General features: G+C 49.7%; 1 protein-coding gene across 2 annotated transcripts in view; it reads left to right on the top strand.

The window, feature by feature from the left end:
- Positions 1-11,314: 11,314 nt before the first annotated feature.
- The window catches only part of SRF (serum response factor), a 532,155-nt gene continuing 520,691 nt past the window's right edge, over positions 11,315-22,778 (top strand). The window contains exon 1 of one of the 2 annotated variants that reach the window (XM_069608882.1): positions 11,315-12,273. In XM_069608882.1, the coding sequence (XP_069464983.1) occupies positions 11,830-12,273 (444 nt within the window). In that variant the 5' untranslated portion in view covers positions 11,315-11,829. The remainder of the gene's footprint in view (positions 12,274-22,778) is intronic. The other variant, XM_069608883.1, reaches the window with a different exon arrangement.

Genomic DNA, 22,778 nt, shown 5'->3' with positions numbered 1-22,778 from the left:
ACGGTGAGTGTTACGCTGCTGGATGCAGAATAATGCGAAGCGTGTGTTGCTGGTCGGGCGTGGTTTAAATAGCCTCAAAAGTAGTGCCAGGTAAGAAGTCCCTAGAACCACACCCGAGTAAAAAATAGTCCCTGTAGAAATATTGTCCCTTTCAGGCTTCATGTTGGATTGGAGTCATTTGCAGCATGGTCTGCCTGAGGTAAGTAATGACTATGAGCCTGACGCCTTAGGCACCAGGACTGATTCCTACTATGAGCCTGGCACCTAAGGTGCCAGGACTGAACCCAGATAGCCCCTAGCCGGGGCTGCTGAGGTTTTACTAAATGTCTAGATGCCTGCTCCCGGGGCTGATGGGCTTGGTCCGGATGCCTGGGGGTAGGCATCATGACAGATCTGCGTTGAATCAGGTACTTGTTGATTGAGAGGTCTGAGCCCAGCTGAAGGAGACCTACGTGAACTTTTTGTTGAACTGTGAAAGAATTTTTGGAACGCTGGGATAAGTGACTTTAACGTGGAGGGCCAGGCAGGCCTCGATCAATGTTAAACTACCTTTGTTTTGGCTTTTTCCGTGCTGTCCAACATGGGGAGGAGATCTGACTCGGCCATTTTGATCTTTTATATTATAACACTGATTTTCCTTTGCATACATATTCCCCATGAAACACTTTTTGTATGAGAGATAGGGCAAGCATTAGGTTTTGTTAGTATAGGCCATTTTGATTTGACAAAGACTGACTAGGACTGTGTTTTCTTTATTATTTCAGGGCAGAGACTACTTCCGTCATAGCTGCAGGGCATAGTAGGAGTTTTTCCAAACCCCAAGAATCTACTAAAGGTTTTGAAACTTGCATCTCTTGAGTCAGTGTCATACTTGTGATACCATGCCTCTCTTACAACCCCTACTCACGCTCTACACACACCCACCCTACCATGATTATCTCTACAAGCACCCATCCACCCTACCCCCGCTCTCTATGCTCACACACCCACTCTAGCCCTGCTCTCTGTACCCCCACCCATCCGACCCCCCACTCATCCTACATTTGCTCTCTCTATGTACACTCACCCTATCAATGCTCTCTATGCACACCCACCAACCTAACCGCAACTCTCTCTACGCCACCCATCCTACCCCCACTCTTTATAACCCCTCCCCCCCCCACAAACACACACTCTACCCTGGCTCTATCTACCTGACCCACCCTACCACCACTCTCACTGCCCCCTCCCAGCGCCCGCTCTCTCTAGCCCATCCACTCACATTACACCCACTCTCTCTATCATACCCCTCTCTCTATGCCCACCCACACTACCATCACTCTCTCTACCTCCGCCCCCCTACACCTGCTCGCTCTACCCCTGCCCCTGCTCTCTTTATAGGCACCCAACCCTCAATCTCTCTAACCCCACACACCCAACCGACCCTGCCTCTCTCTACCGCCAACCACCTGTGCTTATCCTCTACCCACACCCACCCTATCCTCACTCTCTAACCCCACTCAGCCTACACCCACTCTCTGTACCCCATCAAGCCACCCTATCCCCTCTCTAACCCACCCACCTACCCTACCCCTCTCTACCTACACCCACCCTATCTCGGCTCTCTCCAACCCAACTTCTCTGCCCCGACCCACCTTACCGCCACCAACCTACCCCTGCTCCCCCCCACCCTACATCCACTGTCTATAACACACCCACCCCCTTTCTCACCCTTGCTGCCCACTCACACACCACCTTCTTTGCCGTCTCACTCGCCCTGTCCCCGCCTACTCCTCCTCACCCTCTCTGCGCCCACCCCAACAACCTACCTGCCCCACCTACCCCTCACCACCCTACCCCTCACCGCCCACACCCACTGTAACCCCAATCACCCTACTCTCAGCACCCCCTCTCTAACCCCACCCACCCTACCCCTCTTTACTCAACCTCCCAGTTCTCTCTATACCCCCACCACGCACCATACTCCCCTCTATCATCCAGCCACATTACCCCGGCCCTATCCCCTCCCCTCTCATCCTTCCTCTTACACTCTCACTTTATTTCATACCCTCTCTCTCTTTCTCGCACACATTGTCTCTTGCTCGGCATCAATGGCACCCTCTATCGATGGCTTGCTGCATTGCTCTATTACCCTTCTTATTCTATTGCACGCCTGCACCCCTTATCGCATCCTCCTTTGAATCTGGGCACTCTCCCCCTTGCACCCTGGTACCTATAAATGCAAAATGCAAAGAACATCCGTAAACGGCAAAACTACTGGCATTGCCAATGCTTGTTTTTTTGTAGGACTTGACCTCTGAATATGGTATTTATCATCCAGCTGTGTGTGGGGCAGATGAGTGGAGTCTCGCAAGGATGTTGGCGTGGCATCGCACTAAATAAATCTCAGGGTTTTCGATTATGAAATGTAGACGGGCAGGTCTGGTCTACATCACCCACCTGTAGTGATATGGTAGCAGGTCTTTCAGCAATAGCTTTGCCACATATAGGAACAGCAGGCACTGCTAATAAGCTGAACTTGGGATTTCATGTACAAACAAAACTATGCAATACTTCGGGACCGTGGGGACTGCTGGCCCTCTAATGACACCACCGTCTTGTGCATGTGGTACCACATACCACCCACTGTGGTGTTGGACTCAACCCACTCGTGCCATTCCACACGGATACATAGTATGACAGGACACAAGCAACCTGTATCACACCTATGTATTTTCTTTTGTTCTAAAGGACCTTTTACAAAAACAAAAGGATTTTAAGATTTCCATCGATAAAAACAAACATACATTAACAATTCCATAGATCTAGTTCTATTTTTAGAAAATGCACTTTGTGGTACACTCTAAAATACACTTTAAAATTCACTGTAGTTAGGCACGGGCACTAATTTACACACTTTACACAATTGGCATATGCCTGTTCATCGAATTCCTTCAAATCATTACCCAAGCGTGTGTCCGTGGCTAAAATAAGTTAATTCGAGAGTATAAAACCAGTGCGAGATCTAAGAACCAAGAATCTAAAAACACCAGGTTCAATAATATTACCCCGCACTATGGGCTATTGAAAGTTTCAAGATTGCCCGCCATAACCAATGCAAAGCAATGTGAACCCTTTCCATTTCGGTGTTAAGACAATAGTTCCAGAAGGCCTTGTTTCATTGTGTCGAGGTTATGGACATATGTCCCCAAGAGTGGTCATATTTACTGGGCCTAGTTGTTTACACTCAGTGAATAAATGCTTAGCAGTTTCGATGTTCCCTTGGATTCTACATATTCGACAGACCCTATTGGTTAAAGGGGTCCTATTATAGGGCCCCTTAAACACCAATAGTGGAAGTTGCTTAGTACGTAGTCTAAGCATAACATTCCGGGACACCGTAATAAGTACCTTTGAAACGTGCTTATGGTTGTAATCCAATCCCATTTCATCAATTTGTGTTTAAACGTACGTTTCAAAGTAGCAAACCTGGTTCCACGTGCAAAATCGGGATGCCAATTAATGTGGCTATATGTTTTATTATTCAAGCAATTAAACTCATATAGCTAGCATTTGGGGGTATGAGTTAGCTTTTACATGTGGGGCTCCGTGCTTGGCCAGCAGTCTACCTCTAAGAGAAACAAAACCTAACTCCAACCTCAGATACTCCACCGAGGTTGAGGGAGAAAGTTTCAGGAGCCTTTTCCAGAAGTAACCTTCTAGTTTATTCAACCAGCTAAGGTTCTGCATAATCAGGGCCTCCAGTCCATATAAAACCATAGGACAGAAACACTGCCTATAGAGTGTGATTAACCCCTCCATAAAAAAGCCTGCCGTTTGCTTGGCAAATTGCTCAGTCAGATGTGTCAAACGACGAGCTTTAGTTGTTTTTGTTTCTTTTATGTAACAGTAGATACGGCTGGCACTCATTTTCAGGCCCACGTAAGGGTATTTCTCGACCTCCTCTAAATGCCCCAAGCTGGTAGTCATTTAACCCTCTTAGAGGCTATCGCCGTTACCTTTGCATTCTCCATATTAATGATTAGGTCATTGTCTGCTGCATATGAAACTAGTGTTTTGAACATTCTCCTGGCTCCACTAAAGGTATGATTGAACATTACCAGGTCGTCGGCATAAAAGCATGCATGGTAATGGCTGTCCAACAATTCTGGGGCAGCAGCCGACGACCGAAGAGAAGCAAGGAGGGAGGTCCGCCATGTTTAAGTTATAATGCAGAGGGGACTAATGGGCATCGCTGCTACACCCCTCTAAAAATACAAAGCCTAGCGGTCATGAAGACTGCATCATCCAATCGCACCCGCCCTCCTGGACTGTGGTGCAGACCCTTCAATACACACATAAGCCACTTGGGGCAACCCCAGCCTTCCATTTTGGTCCATAGATTTTCACGATTCAAACTGTCAATGGCAGCTCAAAAATTGACAAATCTGGTGTACAATGCTGACCCGCCCCGAAGTGAGGCCCTTCGAAACAGGGTGTCCATTGCCCTCAGGTTATGGGTAGTAGAACTACTCGGGCGAAACCCTGTTTGTGTGAATTCCAGCAACTGACTATCGTCCACCCATGACTGCAAAGCCTTTCAAACTAGGGTGGAAAAAAAATTCCCTTTGGAATCCAGAAGTGACAGCAGTCTATAATTTTGCGGTATAAGTCTACCCCCCTTTTTATAAAGTGGGAGGAGAACAGACTGCTGCCATGAAATCGGGATTTCCTGGGTAACACGCACTCTAGCAAAGAGGATTTTTAAGACTGTGGGCCACCTGCTGGGATCTTGCTTTAGGACAACATTGGCGAGCTTATTAGGCCCAGAGGCCCTAGAATTCTTAAGCTTCAAAATGTGTGTCTCTGGCTTCCTTGCTGCCCAACACGGGCTAGCCCCCGGGATATAATGCGGGACCATGCCTCTTATGGGATTATGCCCTGTGTCTTTCAGACGCTTGAGCCAGGCACTTCCACTTTTCAGGTTTAGGGGTTGCCTCCTGCTATCTCCCTTAGTCTTTGCTAGTAACTTCCAGATATTTCTGGGCTTGACAGTAGCGCTGCGGATCATTGCCTGACTGTGGTGGATTTTAATCCAGCATCTCCAGCACTTGAGCCGGTGCTTATATGTGTTCTTCATTGCCACAGACTGAGACAGTTACGCATGGGCAGGGCTACCGGACCTGCTCACTGCTCTGTTTCCATCTAATTTCTCTCTTAGTATCACAGCTGGCACGATCGAATTGCTTAGTATGTCTTCAAATTGTCACTGGGCCCCTTGCTGGGAGGGCTCCTGTAAGAGAGGCTAGTTTTTTTTATTTATTTATTTATTTTTTAGCCAAGCTTTGATTTCATTAACGTTTAGCCTACCCAGACGTTCAAAATCACCACTAGTGAGCAATTCCCGTGCTATGCTTGCCTTTTGAACGTGTCTTGCTGTCCAACGTATGGCGTTACCAGCATGGTTTACTTGTATACCAGGGCAGAAGGGGGAGTTAACCATCACATGGATGCTAATAGTGAGAGCCAAAATATTATGCTCACTATGGTCCTCACCTCAAGTTTTGATACTGCCATAAGACATGCATCATTACCAAAGAAATAATCCAAGTTTGCTCTATCATTTGCACCCCATGTATATTGCCCTGATATATCATCCCTAGTTCTACCATTCCATTTAATTAAATCCCAGTGTCTCGGGAAGTGCATCCATTTTGCACCCTTGCGGTTCGTAAGGTTCTTGACCATTTCACATTTGTTGGTTACATTTCGTTAAGAGGCACACGCGATCTCATCAGTACATCTGGCATTCAGGTCACTACCCAACAATACTATTTGATTATGTTGGAGCCCTCCATGTGCTGCAAAGATTTCATCGAGTTGGGAATGGATTTCTTCCATACAGAACTTTTCCAGCAGGTTATAGATATTTATTACCAGTGCCTTCCTGTTCTCTATTTTTGAGTCTGGCTATAGTTCAACCGCTTGGACATCCCCTCGCTGAACGGTACCACCACTTGGATAGATTCCATTTTCTGACTCACTCCAATAATTAGCCCCCCATATGGTCGACCTCTGTGCCCATTCTTGGCCATGACTTGGTATAGGTGGTACCCGTCCACATAGAAGGGAGAGTCGAGGCAGGTTTTCTGCAGGAGGAAGACGTCATAGCTGGTTAGCATTTGCATAGACCCGCCACCCCCTGGTCTGTATAAGGTTTCTATAACCCCTGGTGTTGCAACTGGCAAACCTGTAAACTCAACTTCCTCTAATCAATTGGCCCCTAGATGACCTATCAGCCTGGTACGCCGGGGCCGATACCAAAGGTCGGGCCCAGGCTGTGTAGATCTACTTGTGGTTCTACTAGTATATGACCTAGACTGTATGTACCCCTTAAGGGCACAGAAGGGTTAATTTAAGTCATCGAAAACCCTTGGGGGAGGATAAACCAACAACCTTTCCACATACTGCCTCCCGTGAGTTGTCGGTGTTACTGTGACGCTAGAGTACTGCTCATGGCATACAGTTAAAGACCCAGAATATTCAATATGTCACCACTGGAGAATAACAAAAATACCGCTAAAGAGGATACAAATCCTATCAGAACCCAGTTAGTCCTACTTAGGAAGTTCAAGTTGTAAAATGTTTGCTGAAGAAATCATTGACAGCTGAGGGATCGTAGACCACATACGAAGCATGGATGATCGATTTAAGAAGGGACTGGTTGCGGTTGGCTGGGTCTGTTCAGTTGTCACTAAGACCCCCAGCTTTTGGGCTCCGGTGTCAGAGCCACTTCAGCAAGGGTTGTAATGTCCTTGTGCATTGTGCCACATGTTTTGCAAAACGGGTAAACCTATTCTGTTGGGTGGCATTGTGCTTGGTTAACAGTGAACGGTGGGCCCTTGCTCGTGCCTGGTCAGACGTCAGAGGACTGGCGTAGGGTTACTCACCTGATTTGTACCAATGGACTGACTCCTACATTTTGAAGCAAGACCTAACAGCGAGGTCTTTTTGCGGGGCCTTTCTAGAGAAACCCCTCTCCGGTCCAACCTGGACTTTTACTATAGGTTGTTTTGGAACTACGTGAGCCCATTTGTCCAGTGGCCCGCTCAAGGTTACTTTCCTCTTTGTACCATCACCCTGTACTCTAATAATCGTTCTAGGTTCTGGAGGAGACTCTCCACTGGGTTATGGGTAGCTCCCTGGTTTTATTAACGAAACAAACATGTTTTGAATTTTTACGAGCGGTGTCTGAGGTTATCCTTGTGAATTATATGTGTGTGTTTGTTTGACCTCCGTGGCTGCCTCGAGATGTCAACTGAGGGAGAATTTTCCATCATTGATATTGCTTTGCATAATGCTTCAAGGGCGTCCGCTTCATTGCATGCGGCAACTTTGACAGAGTCTTGGGGGATTGGGAGGCTATCCCAGTGCTCACTTAAAGCCTTTAGGCCACCCTACATGACTGGTGTACTTGGTAGGGGGCCCAGGGCTCCGACAGTAGATTTGGGTACTCGCCCTGGTTTATCCATGCCCTTATTTTCCGGCTTTTAGTACAGATATGAAGCTGTATTATCTAAGATAAAGTCCACTACCTTTGCTGTCATTATCTTTAGATCATGTTGTTCAGAGGACCAATAGGGTTTCAATTTTGGGAAGAATACTGTTGAGCTGATATTTCAGGGGTACCATGTGGGGGCAATGACTTCACCCTGTGAGATTCTAATGGATGGCTCTCAATAACTTACTCAATAACACTGAAGATGCCAAGGTGGCAGCTAACACTTTGAGGTACTAGACAAATTTCCTCCAATGTTGTTTTCATGGGTTACCACAGGGGGACCCGAGGAGTTGCAGTTCAACGTCCTACTTAATTGTAGCAAGGAGCCATTATTGTCAAGAGACTGCAGCGAGTTCAGCACTTGATTGTCGAATAAATCTGCTGTATCTGCGATGGTGTTGGTTGCAGAAATTATGTTTTTCTTTTGGCTCTTGCATATTATTGTCCACCTCTGGATTATCTGAGGGGCAGTTTGTGTGACTAAGGGGCATGACATTGACAAATGAGCACAAGGCTGGCTAACGGCCTGGAAACAGCCAGTAATAGGCATCTGATCATTAGGCACTGGTCACCCCCTCCCCCCTTACTGCGATCGTGTCTGCTCTTCTTTGTGGAGGGTGTCTCAGGGTTGCCTATGATGATTAGGTGGGCTCCGTGCCCGGTTCCCTGTTCTTAGAGATTCCCTGCGCAGGCCGGACCTACAGGGCAGTTTGTTCTTCATAGTAGGGGCTGCGTACTCAAGCAAAGAGAACAAGTGGGGATGGGTGCCGCGCACAGCGTTCAGGGTCAGTCAGTTAAGTTGGGGGAAATTGTATGTACTGGGGAAAGCAGGGCGAGTGGGGGTGGGAAAGAAAGAAAAGGGTTGGCAACAATGGTAAGGCCCACATCGGGATAAAACAGGTAGTGGATGAAGTCTTGGACTCGGGTGGGCTATGGGCCACTGTACAGTCCATGTGGTACCCACACTCCAACCGTAGTGTCAATTGTTCAGTTTAAAATTAAAAGTACGTGGCTCACCGGACTGGCTGCATGGCCGCGCAATAGCAGTCACACAGACCACCCATCAGTGATTACAGACCACTCCTGCTTGGCACACTCAACGGTGCAGGGGAGGGGGCTGACCCAGGTTCCGCTGCGTACTCCCGTCAACTGCAGCCAACTCAAAAACCAACTCTGCAGCTGCTCTGCTTAGGTCTGGGGATTAAAAGCACTGCCTCCTCCTCCGACATAGCAATTGTAGACTGAGAAGAAACACTGCCAATGCTGCCAGACTGCAGCCAACTCAACAACCAACTCTGCAGCTGCTCTGCTTAGGTCTGGGGATTAAAAGCACTTCCTCCTCCGACATAGCAATTGTAGACTGAGAAGAAACACTGCCAATGCTGCCAGACTGCAGCCAACTCAACAACCAACTCTGCAGCCGCTCTGCTTAGGTCTGGGGATTAAAAGCACTGCCTCCTCCTCCGACATAGCAATTGTAGACTGAGAAGAAACACTGCCAATGCTGCCAGACTGCAGCCAACTCAACAACCAACTCTGCAGCCGCTCTGCTTAGGTCTGGGGATTAAAAGCACTGCCTCCTCCTCCGACATAGCAATTGTAGACTGAGAAGAAACACTGCCAATGCTGCCAGACTGCAGCCAACTCAACAACCAACTCTGCAGCCGCTCTGCTTAGGTCTGGGGATTAAAAGCACTGCCTCCTCCGACATAGCAATTGTAGACTGAGAAGAAACACTGCCAATGCTGCCAGACTGCAGCCAACTCAACAACCAACTCTGCAGCCGCTCTGCTTAGGTCTGGGGATTAAAAGCACTGCCTCCTCCTCCGACATAGCAATTGTAGACTGAGAAGAAACACTGCCAATGCTGCCAGACTGCAGCCAACTCAACAACCAACTCTGCAGCCGCTCTGCTTAGGTCTGGGGATTAAAAGCACTGCCTCCTCCTCCGACATAGCAATTGTAGACTGAGAAGAAACACTGCCAATGCTGCCAGACTGCAGCCAACTCAACAACCAACTCTGCAGCCGCTCTGCTTAGGTCTGGGGTTTAAAAGCATTGCCTCCTCCGACATAGCAATTGTAGACTGAGAAGAAACACTGCCAATGCTGCCAGACTGCAGCCAACTCAACAACCAACTCTGCAGCCGCTCTGCTTAGGTCTGGGGATTAAAAGCACTGCCTCCTCCTCCGACATAGCAATTGTAGACTGAGAAGAAACACTGCCAATGCTGCCAGACTGCAGCCAACTCAACAACCAACTCTGCAGCCGCTCTGCTTAGGTCTGGGGATTAAAAGCACTGCCTCCTCCTCCGACATAGCAATTGTAGACTGAGAAGAAACACTGCCAATGCTGCCAGACTGCAGCCAACTCAACAACCAACTCTGCAGCCGCTCTGCTTAGGTCTGGGGATTAAAAGCACTGCCTCCTCCTCCGACATAGCAATTGTAGACTGAGAAGAAACACTGCCAATGCTGCCAGACTGCAGCCAACTCATCCACCAACTTGCACAACTTTAAAAATCGTCCTATTTCAATGGGGGAAAAAAAGCAAACTTGTACACAGCTGTCGAATATATTGCAACAAAAAAATGCTACTTTCGCATCCTTCCCTGCACACTGACAGCTGGTAAAAGGATTGCAGCTGCTTCAGTCTGTTTCTTTGTTCGGCTACGAGAACAACCGAAGACCACGCAATACCGGAAAGGTATGGGTTACCAAATATTACAGGACACCGGGAACAAGCTTCCGTGCCGATCAGAGTCTCCGTAAAAAAAATATTGTTTTTTTCTGGCATTGTCAAAGAAACGGAGCAATTAAAATGGTTTCTGGCATTTATTTGAAGGGATTCGGTCAAGTTTGCTAGCATCCAACTCCACGTTAACTTCTAGATACCTATGTATTTATTTGTTTTTGGGATTTGTAAAGCGCACTACAGCCCAAGGGCATCCAGGCGCTGTTGCAAGAAAGAGTCTTAGTTACAGGTACGAAGGCTTGACCATGGCTTGCAGAGCAAAAACCATTTACTGTGGCAATATGTGTTTAACTTGCCATTTCAAGAAAGAACCCCGGTTCCCCTCCCCTTAGAGACCACGATGAAGGGGCGTCATCAAAACGATGCCTTGGCATGCAGAGATTGGAATACCACTGCCTAGTCCTAATAGTCTCAAAAAGCGCCTCCTGCCCCCAAAGTTGGAAACCAGCTGCAGCAGCCTTGCTGACTCTTTTTGCTAGAAGGGTGGGGGGTCAGTGGGTACAAAACTGAGACACGGGGAAAGCAGAGGGTCTCTGTAAAAACCACACGGCCACTAAATTCTGCACGCACTTATCATACGCCGCGCGTCATTTAAGTGAAGAGGCGTGCGCCTCCGCGGTAACGTCATCACGTTTTTCCAAGGAGGGAGTGGTGCGCTTGCGCAGTGGCATATTCCGGGTCTACCCCTTTAAGAGGCGGGTGATGGGCCAGGCGTCGGTTGACGTCTGGGGGAATGACCCCAAACAGTCTTGGTATGTGTATGCAAATTGTCTATCCAAGCGCACCAATCGCCCTCACACATCCCGGCACCAATCGCCCAATGGGCAGGGGCCGCTGTGACTCACCATATATGGAAAGCCTTCACCATATAAGGAAATATTGTCTTTCTTTATATGGCACAAAGTAGTCCCCGGGAGGAGTATCCCTCCGCCTGCGCACACAGCGCACTGAGCGCAGTAAAGCATTCTAGATCCTGGGCAGTGTTCGCATCAGGTCGAGGGGAGGGGCGGAGGAGTGGAGGCCGGCCGAGGGGAGGGGGCAAGGGCACCGGTGCGGAGGAATCCGTGGTGCTGGGGCGGCCCCTGGCATCATGGCAGAGTGACAGTCCGGCTAGAGTTTGTACACACAGTCAGGCGGGCAGGCACCCGGGAAGTAGCTCCGCCGCGCGCTGCATCTTGCAAGCAAGCAAGCAGAGCGCGAGACCGGCTCTGCGTGGCAGCGCCTTGGGAAGGGCGCGTGCGAGAGAGGCAGAGGCTGCTGGGCGCGCGCTGCCAGTGAAGGAGGGAGAGCGAGCCGGTGACAGTTGGGCGGCGCGAGCCGGCACTGCTGCCGTAGAAAGGCTCGCGCGCCGCGGCCGGTGGAGCGCGCGCCTGGCCTGGCGGTTGGAGAGCCGGCGCCGCTCAGTCAGCACCACCGGTCGCCCTCCGAGGAGCGCGAGGAGCCGGGCTCCCGGCCGGGCTCGGCATGGCCGGGCGGCGCTGACACGCAGGCCCGCTCTCCCTGCCTGCCACCCTCCCTCCTCGCCTCCGCCAGCCATGCTGCCCTCGCAGGGTGCCGGCAACGGGCCGTCCCCGCTGAGCCGGGGCCTGAACCTGGGGCGGCGCACGGGAGGCGCTGCGCGAGGCGCCCTGAGGCCCGGTGTACTATCGGGGCCGCCGGGCCGGCGCTATGAGCTGGAGCCGGCCTCCGCCTCTGGCCTCTACAGCGGCTCCGAAATGGACTCCGACTCGGCGGACGAGGAGCCGGAGCGGCGGACGGGGGCTCTCAAGAGGGGCATTTCCGACCTGGAGCTGCCCGAGGGCGGCGGGGCCGGGGGCCCCCAAGGACAGTGCTACCCGGGGCCTCCGGGCGGAGGAGTGACTGGGGCCAAGCCCGGCAAGAAGACCCGAGGAAGGGTCAAGATCAAGATGGAGTTCATCGACAACAAGCTGCGGCGGTATACCACCTTCAGCAAGAGGAAGACGGGCATCATGAAGAAGGTGAGACCCGGGGGCCGGAGGGGGGTGTGCTGGGGGCCTGACCTTCAGCAGGGGCCCGACACATCGTGGGTAAGGGGCGCCTGGGGGAGGAGAGCCAATACTGGGGCTGCAAGGCTGGCATCACAGCTGAGCGGGTACTGGGGGCAGGTAGATCAGCAGGAGCAAGGCTGGCATCACAACTGAGCGGTACTGGGGGCAGGTAGATCAGCAGGAGCAAGGCTGGCATCACAGCTGAGCGGGTACTGGGGGCAGGTAGATCAGCAGGAGCAAGGCTGGCATCACAGCTGAGCGGGTACTGGGGGCAGGTAGATCAGCAGGAGAAAGGCTGGCATCACAGCTGAGCGGGTACTGGGGGCAGGTAGATCAGCAGGAGAAAGGCTGGCATCACAGCTGAGCGGGTACTGGGGGCAGGTAGATCAGCAGGAGCAAGGCTGGCATCACAGCTGAGCGGGTACTGGGGGCAGGCAGATCAGCAGGAGCAAGGCTGGCATCACAGCAAAGGGGATCTGGAGGTACAGAGCGGGTACTGGGGGCAGGTAGATCAGCAGGAGCAAGGCTGGCATCACAGCTGAGTGGGTACTGGGGGCAGGTAGGTCAGCAGGAGCAAGGCTGGCATCACAGCTGAGCGGGTACTGGGGGCAGGCAGATCAGCAGGAGCAAGGCTGGCATCACAACTGAGCGGGTACTGGGGGCAGGTAGATCAGCAGGAGCAAGGCTGGCATCACAACTGAGCGGGTACTGGGGGCAGGTAGATCAGCAGGAGCAAGGCTGGCATCACAGCTGAGCGGGTACTGGGGGCAGGTAGATCAGCAGGAGCAAGGCTGGCATCACAGCTGAGCGGGTACTGGGTGCAGGTAGATCAGCAGGAGCAAGGCTGGCATCACAGCTGAGCGGTACTGGGGGCAGGTAGATCAGCAGGAGCAAGGCTGGCATCACAACTGAGCGATACTGGGGGCAGGTAGATCAGCAGGAGCAAGGCTGGCATCACAGCTGAGCGGGTACTGGGGGCAGGTAGATCAGCAGGAGCAAGGCTGGCATCACAGCTGAGCGGGTACTGGGGGCAGGTAGATCAGCAGGAGCAAGGCTGGCATCACAGCTGAGCGGGTACTGGGGGCAGGTAGATCAGCAGGAGCAAGGCTGGCATCACAACTGAGCGGTACTGGGGGCAGGTAGATCAGCAGGAGCAAGGCTGGCATCACAACTGAGCGGTACTGGGGGCAGGTAGATCAGCAGGAGCAAGGCTGGCATCACAGCTGAGCGGGTACTGGGGGCAGGTAGATCAGCAGGAGCAAGGCTGGCATCACAGCTGAGCGGGTACTGGGGGCAGGTAGATCAGCAGGAGCAAGGCTGGCATCACAGCTGAGCGGGTACTGGCGGCAGGTAGATCAGCAGGAGCAAGGCTGGCATCACAGCTGAGCGGGTACTGGGGGCAGGTAGATCAGGAGCAAGGCTGGCATCACAGCTGAGCGGTACTGGGGGCAGGTAGATCAGCAGGAGCAAGGCTGGCATCACAGCTGAGCGGGTACTGGGGGCAGGTAGATCAGCAGGAGCAAGGCTGGCATCACAGCAAAGGGGATCTGGAGGTACAGAGCGGGTACTGGGGGCAGGTAGATCAGCAGGAGCAAGGCTGGCATCACAGCTGAGCGGGTACTGGGGGCAGGTAGATCAGCAGGAGCAAGGCTGGCATCACAGCTGAGCGGGTACTGGGGGCAGGTAGATCAGCAGGAGCAAGGCTGGCATCACAGCTGAGCGGGTATTGGGGGCAGGTAGATCAGCAGGTGCAAGGCTGGCATCACAGCTGAGCGGGTACTGGGGGCAGGTAGATCAGCAGGAGCAAGGCTGGCATCACAGTTGAGCGGGTACTGGGGGCAGGTAGATCAGCAGGAGCAAGGCTGGCAACACATCTGAGTGGGTACTGGGGGCAGATAGATCAGCAGGAGCAAGGCTGGCATCACAGCTGAGTGGGTACTGGGGGCAGGTAGATCAGCAGGAGCAAGGCTGGCATCACAGCAAAGGGGATCTGGAGGTACAGAGCGGGTACTGGGGGCAGGTAGATCAGCAGGAGCAAGGCTGGCATCACAGCTGAGTGGGTACTGGGGGCAGGTAGATCAGCAGGAGCAAGGCTGGCATCACAGCTGAGCGGGTACTGGGGGCAGGTAGATCAGCAGGAGCAAGGCTGGCATCACGACTAATGTGAGGGTAGGGGGAAGACCGCGAGTACTGGGGGTGGAAGAGTTAGATTTGGTGACTGCAGGCGAGTTGTCGTGCATGTTGGCTATGAGGAGGCTAAGGGCTTTTTGATGTCCCGAAATTTGGTTTGGAGGGTATTCAGTTTGTCCAACATAGCCGACTGGATGTTATTGCACCAATTTTCAAGTTGTCAAAAAAGGTGCAATGTTTTCTGCAGTGAGCTTCTGGTGAAGGCCGCTGGGCAGGGAGTAGTAGGCTTTGAGGAACGTCTTTTGGATAGGAGGTTGAATTGAATATAGTAGTGGTCAGACTTTGGGATGGGCGTGTTGGCAGTTATTTGGATAGTGCAGTTGTGCTGAGTAATCCAGTCTAGGTTGCGTCCTTTTATGTTTGTAGGTTCATGGATGATCTGGGAGAAGCCCAATGTGGTCAGGGCTTTGTTCAGGGTATTAGCATGGGAGTTCTTAGGGTTGTTAACCCCTAAGTTCAGATCGCCCAAGAGCAGAACTTGGGAGGTCCTTTTGATGTTGTCAGACAAGGAAAGGATGAGGTTTTCCTGGAAGTCGGCAATGGGCCCTGGGGGGCGATATACAATGTGCAGTTGCGAGAAATGTTAATTTTGAGTAGGAGGTAGTGGCAACTGTGACTGAATTGACCTTCAACCTCCCTGATGGCAAGCTCTGGTGAGTTTGGTCTTTTCTGAATATTGTGTATCCTGTGGGGATGGCAAGTGATAGAGCAGGACCGGAACTTTCGCTGAGCCAGGTCTCGAGGTTATCTTTGATAATGAGGTCATTAATGTCCAGTGCATGAGCCGGTAATGATCGTGCATTGATGAGTGCACACTTGACGGTGTTGGTGGGAAGAGGAGTGGGGGTGGGCGGTTCATGATGTGCAGGCATGGCCGGACTGGAGTTAGTAGCACAGGTGGGTAATTGCAAGGACACAGGCGTATGTACTTCCGGGTGCACACGCGTAGTAGGGCTAGTACCATCTCGAACAACATGTAGTGCAGTAGGCATGGGCACAACATCAGCAGTAGCATGTATTGGAGTGGGCATGGGCACCACATAAATATCAACCTGTAGTGGAGTAATATTAGCAATCGAAGGTAGCTGTTGGGGCACAGACCTGGCATGGTGTGCAAGCAAAGCGGTAGACGCCTTACCCGGAGGCGTGATTATGTGCACAGGGCAGCCTTCCACTGTATGGGTAGATCACCATGATGCCAGCCTTGCTCCTGCTGAAGGGGATATGGAAGTAGAGGGCGGGTGCCGGGGGCAGGTAGATCAGCAGGAGCAAGGCTGGCATCACGGCGAAGGGGTGGGTCAGAGTAGTGTGGGGGTGCACATCCAGCAGGATCAAGAGCAGCATTGGCATGAAGGCGGTGAGGTTAAGGGGGGTCTGGGCAGGAGAGTGGGTACTTCAGCAGGATCTAGACTGGCATCAGGAGTAAGGTGAGGGGGTGCACTGCCTCCAGCTGGAGCAAGTGAAGTAAGGCTAGGAGCGTCTCGGGTCACAGTGGGCAGCAGGAGCGCGGCTGGCATCCAGGGGCAGCCTGGGGCACTGCTGGAGAAAGTGGCAAACAGTTACATAGGACCATTTATAGTGCATTCCTCTTTCGACAGACTGCCTGAGTATTACACAAAGGGGAGTCTTTTGGGGAAGTGGCTTGCACATTGCCCCCCGTGTTGGCGCTGCACTTGGGGCATAGGCCAGCCAGAGCCGGTTGGCGTTACCAATAATGGAAGCCTGTGTGGGCACTGTGATGGGGGCGCAGGTGGAGGTGGTGGTGTGCAGGCTCTTAACGCGCGAATAAGTGGAGGGGGGCTGGTACGGTTAGGGTAGGGCTTGCATTGTGCATCGGGTATTGCTTGGGGGCAATGGGTCCTGCGCTGCCAGCTGTTGCATACTCTTGTCTTGGCCTCCACCATGTGTGCTCTTTTTGTTTCATTATCAGCGGGCTGGTGCACCTGTTATTTTTCGTGCCCTTTCTTTGCACACTGAGAACCCCCCCTTGTTGAACCGGCAGTGGGTTCCAGGAGTAGTGTGCGTGGCCTGCAGGTGTCCCCCGGGCGGGTGGAGTGATACCCCGGGGCGGGGGCATTGGGTGGACCGAGGGCTTGCCTCCGAGTGGCCCTGGAGGCGGAAGCTGGGCCGTGATGGGCGCCGTGGCAGTGCCCACTGCCTTCCCTCTCGTTGCACGCCTGGAGATGGATGGCTGTGCAGCTGTCCTTCTTGGGGGAGGCATAGCCGAATCCGCCCCCACCCCGAAAGGTGCCGGGCAGCTGCTCAGAGGGCATCCTCCCCCCTCGCCCATCTGTGCAGGAACCGTCACTCCGCATGAGTGACAGCCACCTGAACACTAACGCCCCAGATCACAACACAAGGCATGTCTCGCGGAGACTCCTGGGCGAAGTGACGGGCACATGTAGCAGGAAGACCCGGCTGCCTCTCTGGGAATGGCACTTTACACCAGGCCCCTTGCACGCAGCTGTGCGAGGTAACACCTCTCATTCTTCCCGGCCTGTGGCCACAGCAGGGTTTCACAGGAAAGCTGAAGCTCCCCAGTAAGTGACAATCTTTACGATGCCCAAAGAAACACTAAAAAACATATTAAGCCCTTAGTGCAAACAATTATCAAATTAGGTTTCCTATGTTGGAACATCTATTAAAACATGTAGATGATGGCGATCTTGCTAAAATCAAGCCTTGGTTAAGTCAGCAATATAAAGAGGGGCTAACATTCGACCTTGCTTGAGACCATTAGCAGTTTAAATCTTACTGCCAATACCCAGACTTGAACCCTGTCTGTCTTATTGGCGTTCAGAGTTTGGTATGTAATGGTTTAGGACCCTCCTAGTGAGGATGAGTTGGAGGGACATTCTGATCAGGTTGTGGTGAGGGGGAGGGGTAAATGGAACAGTCAACAGGGACGTTACGTAAGTGAACATGTATAGATTAAGGACAAACCAACATTAGACATTTTTAAGTGCAAGTATGCGGTGCGGACATGACCATGATGGGTAAATGGCTAGAAGGGAGGCAGAGGCAGGTTAGAGGGTAGGGAAAAATGTTAGCTAGCTGTCAGATAAGAGTTACGTTAAGAGGGTAACTCGGAGGCGAGGAGGTAGGCTTTAATTTGTTTTTGAACAAACCCATGTTGACTTTTTATCGGATGTCCGGAGGGAAGCGAAATCCATGCAAGTGGACCAAGAAGAGAGAAGGAGCCGACGCAGGAGGAAGCCCAGGGAGGGTGAGGAGCCACAAGGGTAGTCGACGAGTCAAAACAGAGATTAAGAGAAGGCTTATAGAGTTAGAGAGATTCAGAGGTGCCTTACCGTGGGTAGATTTGTAAACCAGAAGAAGACATTTTAATCTGGCCCGGTTTTCAATCGTCGGCCATCCAGCCTGGTGACGGCACAAGGATGTAGGTGTGAAGTGAGGGGGTTCTGGTAGTGAAGTTAATGATCTTTTCAAGAGGACCGAAAGTCTAGTTGGGGAGACCAAAGATTATACTGGTAGCCCACCCCTAGCTCCCCTCGGACCATTAACATCTCAGGGCGGTGGGGGGCGGGCACCTGGGTCTTCTAGTGATGATGATCACTGGCAATGGTTGGCTGGGTTGGTTCATCAAAGGAAACAGCAGGGTCCCCAACAGTTCCTTTTTTCTCCTCAATTGCAATACAAGGGGACATAACCATTTATATAAACAGGTTGTCCTGCTAGATCACATCGATTGTTTTAGGGCAGTTGCATTGCAGGAGAATTGGCTTGTGGAGCCCTTTGTTCTCGATGGATAGGCCATTATTCAAAAACAATGATTAAGGGGAACATTGGAACAACAGGGGCGGTCTGCTCCTGGGAGTAAAGAAGCCCCTCACACTTACTGAGATTCCTTGCAACTCTAAATATTATTGTAGGTAGGATGACTCTCACTGACACAATTGGGCTCCAAGAAATCATCCTTGTTAATATTTAGGACCCCCTTACACTGCGCTTCATGCAGCAGTTTTAAAAGATCTTTAGGAATGGCTAGATTCTGTGACTTGTGCTTCTCCACTCATTTTGAGCAGATATTTCAGTTCCAGAATCCCCTGCAACTTTATTTCATTGGCTGGGGCAAATGATTCTCTGGAACAGTGTTGGAATCTAGGCTCGATCGTTCTTGTGGTATTAACTGGGTGACTCTGCTTTATTCCAGATGGTTTGTTATGAGGAACAGGGCTCGATTTTCAGACTGTCCTCCACAGTTTACAAGGTCAGCTGCCACTAGCTTCAGCATGAAAGATTACGTGTTTGTGGCCAACAAGCACCTCTCTGATAATTGACATGGGTATTCACCATCGTACAGAGAGCGACCATTTACCAATCATTCTGTGTTTCGATATGGAGAGTTCCATGTTTGGAGATCACACAACGGGGGCGGTCTCGATTTAACAACGCATTGACTCGAGTTGTGTGGACTTCTACTAAATTAGAGGCTGCCTCTGCTACTGCCCGCAAGGTATTTGAAAATGTCATACCACAAGGGTCTTCCTCTCTGTCCGCCATGGATCAGTTCTTGGGCCTTACGATGATTGCAAAATAGGATCACCATTGGTCCAAATAAAATCCACAAACACGGTCATCTGACATGGGGAAAGCCCTGGCCGGTCCGAATTGTACTCTGCCTAAACTTTGTGATCTAGTGGTACACTGGATGGGTTATGCCGACAACCTTGTTATCCTTGATCTAACCCCCTATGGACTTCAAACAGCTCTGGACAACCTCAATTCCTACTTGGTGGAAAACTCACTCAAAGTTAACACCTTTAAAACCAAGAATGATGTTTGATTTCCTAAACGAGCGGCTTGATAGAAGTCGGTTCTCAGTATATTCACCTTGGAATTATCTTTGACACAAAACTTACAAGCGTCCTTCATCTAAACAAACTTAAGGTCCGAACTTCCCAAACATTGGGGGCCTTATGCTCCTTTGCTCCAAAGGGAGGTGGTTATTCTGTGGGTACTCTAGTAAAATTGTATTAAATGAAAATATCACCTGTCATTTCCGATGCTGCAGTGGTGTGGGCCTTTGGGTCTCTGGAGGCTGTTTTTAACTTGAAATTGGAACTCTAAAGAGGATTTTAAGACTACCCTAGTTTCTCATCTGAAATGTTTTATTTGGTATATTGCCGATTAAAGAGCACAGCATGCTGAACTGTTTGACTCTGTACTGCAAAATAGCACATGCACAGAAAAACACTCATGGGGATGTTGTTTGAGGTGTTCTCTACTAAGACTGCATTCATGTACTCCTCCACTTTAGGAACCATCAAACGTTAAGCTGACGTATGGATTAAGAGATCCCTCGGTGACCCGTTAGTTGAATTTAAACCACTACAAAAGATCTATGAGGGTATACCTGTAGGACTTTACCCATGATTAGTTGATCATTAATCAGGCTACTAAATCAACAGCTGAATGGTTCATTCCGTACATGTTTGAAAAACAGTTGGTTCCCCGTATAGCCATAATTCTATCGGCAACCCATTTTTCTGGCACTACATGCGCCTTAAATGTAATGCAGTAAAATATTTTGATATCACTGGGGGATGGCGGAAGATCCCAAGAAGTAAGAGTCTGCCGCACTTGCGGTGAGTTATAACTCAGAGTATAAAACTAACGTTCACTGTAGGAACAGATGTTGGATCATCAATTGGTTCTAGTCCACTGTTCTGTTTGCCCAGCTGTAATGCACAGTGTTGCTTCTTGCCCGGTGTGTGCTCCTTTTTGGGTATGCGTTTTTATGGAGTGATCGGAGGATCCCTGAGTGCACACGCATACACTTTTCGAGCCTCTTCATGCACTTTTATCATCAAAGATCCTAGTCTTATCTCCCACAGACAGTGGTCCCTGGACGATTTTCACCTTTATTCCAAAAGTTACTGACTCATTTGTACCAGGAAATGCTCTTATTTTACAACCTAGACCATATGCCTCTTGCAGAAGAGGCTTTAAAGCTGTATGTCTCTAGAGAGACGAATTGTCTGTCGCATTTTGTGGATTGCCTGTTGCCAGATGGATTTTCTCCTGTTAATAAAGCTTAGTACATAAGAGATGTGCAAGTTCCCAGGCATTGCATTTATTTTATGCCAGCGTGAAGGTAGTTTTGGTGACCCTAAGGCCGTGGACCCATTGCCGACGTCTATGTGACAGCTAAGTGGGCCACTCGTGGTTTTTGTGAGCATGATTACATCGCTGCTTCATCCACGGGAGCTACCACTTTTAGTCTACTCAAGCATTCCGAGGCAAACATTTAGTTGCTTGTGTCCTGGTATTGGCATATGCTACCGTCTCCCCACCCAGCCTTCTATCCTGCACAATCGGACATTGCACCAGGTAGGAAGGAGGTAATCCGGTAGGCCACACATTGTATTGGCACTATCCATTGGAAAGTTTATTGAAACGTGATTATCGCAGAGTGCAGGTTTCACAAGCATAATGTACCAATGGTTAAGTAGAAACTTCCAATCACCTTTAAAATGCACTTAAAATGATAGAATTGTCATGTGCTTATATTTTAAAACAAAACTTTTTCAAGTGCCAGCACTACATTTTGTAATGGGGACCATTACAGTATTCGCAAATGAAACACTGGCAAGAAGTTTGTTTACAAGTTAATTTCCTCCTGTTTGAAACCCTCTACTCACGACCGGTGGCTTGTCTGATCTCTGTTTTATAATGTTTGGGGGAAATCATGTTTTCTCCCAAGTGTTGGCGTTGGTTCATGGAAAAGGCTTTTACAAAATCGACCACGTTACTGACAGAAAACCAAAAAAAGCATACTTTTTTATTTGTTTATGGTTGTAACACCTTTACAAAATTAACATTTTAAATAAACTTTTGTTTGCAGCATTCAGTTACTAAAGAATTATTCAGTGTAAACAAACACAATTTAGGGACTAGTTAACGTCGAGAAGAGTAAAGAAGAAAATAGAAGAGTCTAGGAAGGAGGGGAGGAGAAGAAGCAGAATAATGATATTAAAACAGAGGGAAGGTATATCAAACATATTTGTCAACTCAGTTTTTTTCACAGCACATACTTTCTTTTTTCCATCTAATTCTCCTCTTGCTTAACATTCTTTTTCGAAAGATATTCAAAATCTGCTACTTTGCCCTCCTTCTCTTATTAGTAAGTTACTTTCTAAAGTCTCTGGCTGTTGATCGCAAATAATTCCACTGATTGATAAAACCTGGATAACTGCTATTGTTATGGCTGTATTTTGTCCCGAAATCTGCATATTCCAAAAGTTCTCAGAGTAGCCATTCTTTTCTCTCACTGAACTCTTGTGTTGCATGTACCCTTGCAGTTCATCAGCAGGTGATTCAAACTTTGCTCTGCTGGGTTTTCACAAGCACTACAGTTTGATTGCATTTCGTTGCTGTCCTCTTATTTTCAATGTTTCCCCAGTATGAATAATGTTAAGGCGCACTCTTAGAAAAAACCTATTTCTAGTTTCCCAGTCTGGGCACTTCATCAGGTAGTTTGGCAAAAAACTTTTCTTGTCCACTACCAGGAAGCTATTCCAGGGTTTGATTTGGCGGGAATTCTCTACCTTTCTAATCCAATCCCTTCAATTTCCCTTTTAACTTTCAGTGGATTGGAAATCAAAGCTTCAGTACAGGTGTCAGCCTCTTCCATCTTTTTTTATCTTTTTGCTCCAAAAGATCTAGCATCTTCGATGTATGGGATAATAGATGCGATTTGATGTCCTCGTACAGAGATTCTTCCAGGGGCAAGATAAGCCTGTACATGGAAAGTAGCTTGCGATCAGCCATGGACTCCAATGATTTGAGACCTAATTCAAGCCTGAGGCCTGACATTGGAAGGCTTGTTGGCAGGCTAAGAGTCTCCTTCCAAATCAGGCCTTTGACCTTTTGCCAGTTCGTATACCATAAACTGGCTTTGCCTCTAGGTTATATAGGATCACTGGTACTATCTTTGCTGTATAGAATTTTAGTAGAGACTTAATGGAGAATTTGCATAATTTGTGATAAATCTTCATCTGTGGCACTAGTCTATCTGTTTTTTCCCTCATATCCTGTTTTGTTTTGCATACTGATGGAGAGGCGTATACTACATAGTTCAAATATAATAGCCCCTCTACTCTCGGGATGACCTGATCTTGTAGTGCCCAACATATGCAGGCTTTACTTGTTTCTGTGGGTGCTTAAATATTATTACCCTAGATTTCTTTGGGTTAATAATTGGACCATTTAGTTTTGCATACTCGCTTAACCCATTCAGTAGACTTTGCAGACCCACTGCT

The sequence above is a fragment of the Ambystoma mexicanum genome, chromosome 4q (genome assembly GCF_040938575.1).
Source record: "Ambystoma mexicanum isolate Mex_15411 chromosome 4q, UKY_AmexF1_1, whole genome shotgun sequence".
In the NCBI taxonomy this organism is placed as follows: domain Eukaryota; kingdom Metazoa; phylum Chordata; class Amphibia; order Caudata; family Ambystomatidae; genus Ambystoma; species Ambystoma mexicanum.
This window is presented reverse-complemented; position numbering and strand designations above follow the sequence as displayed.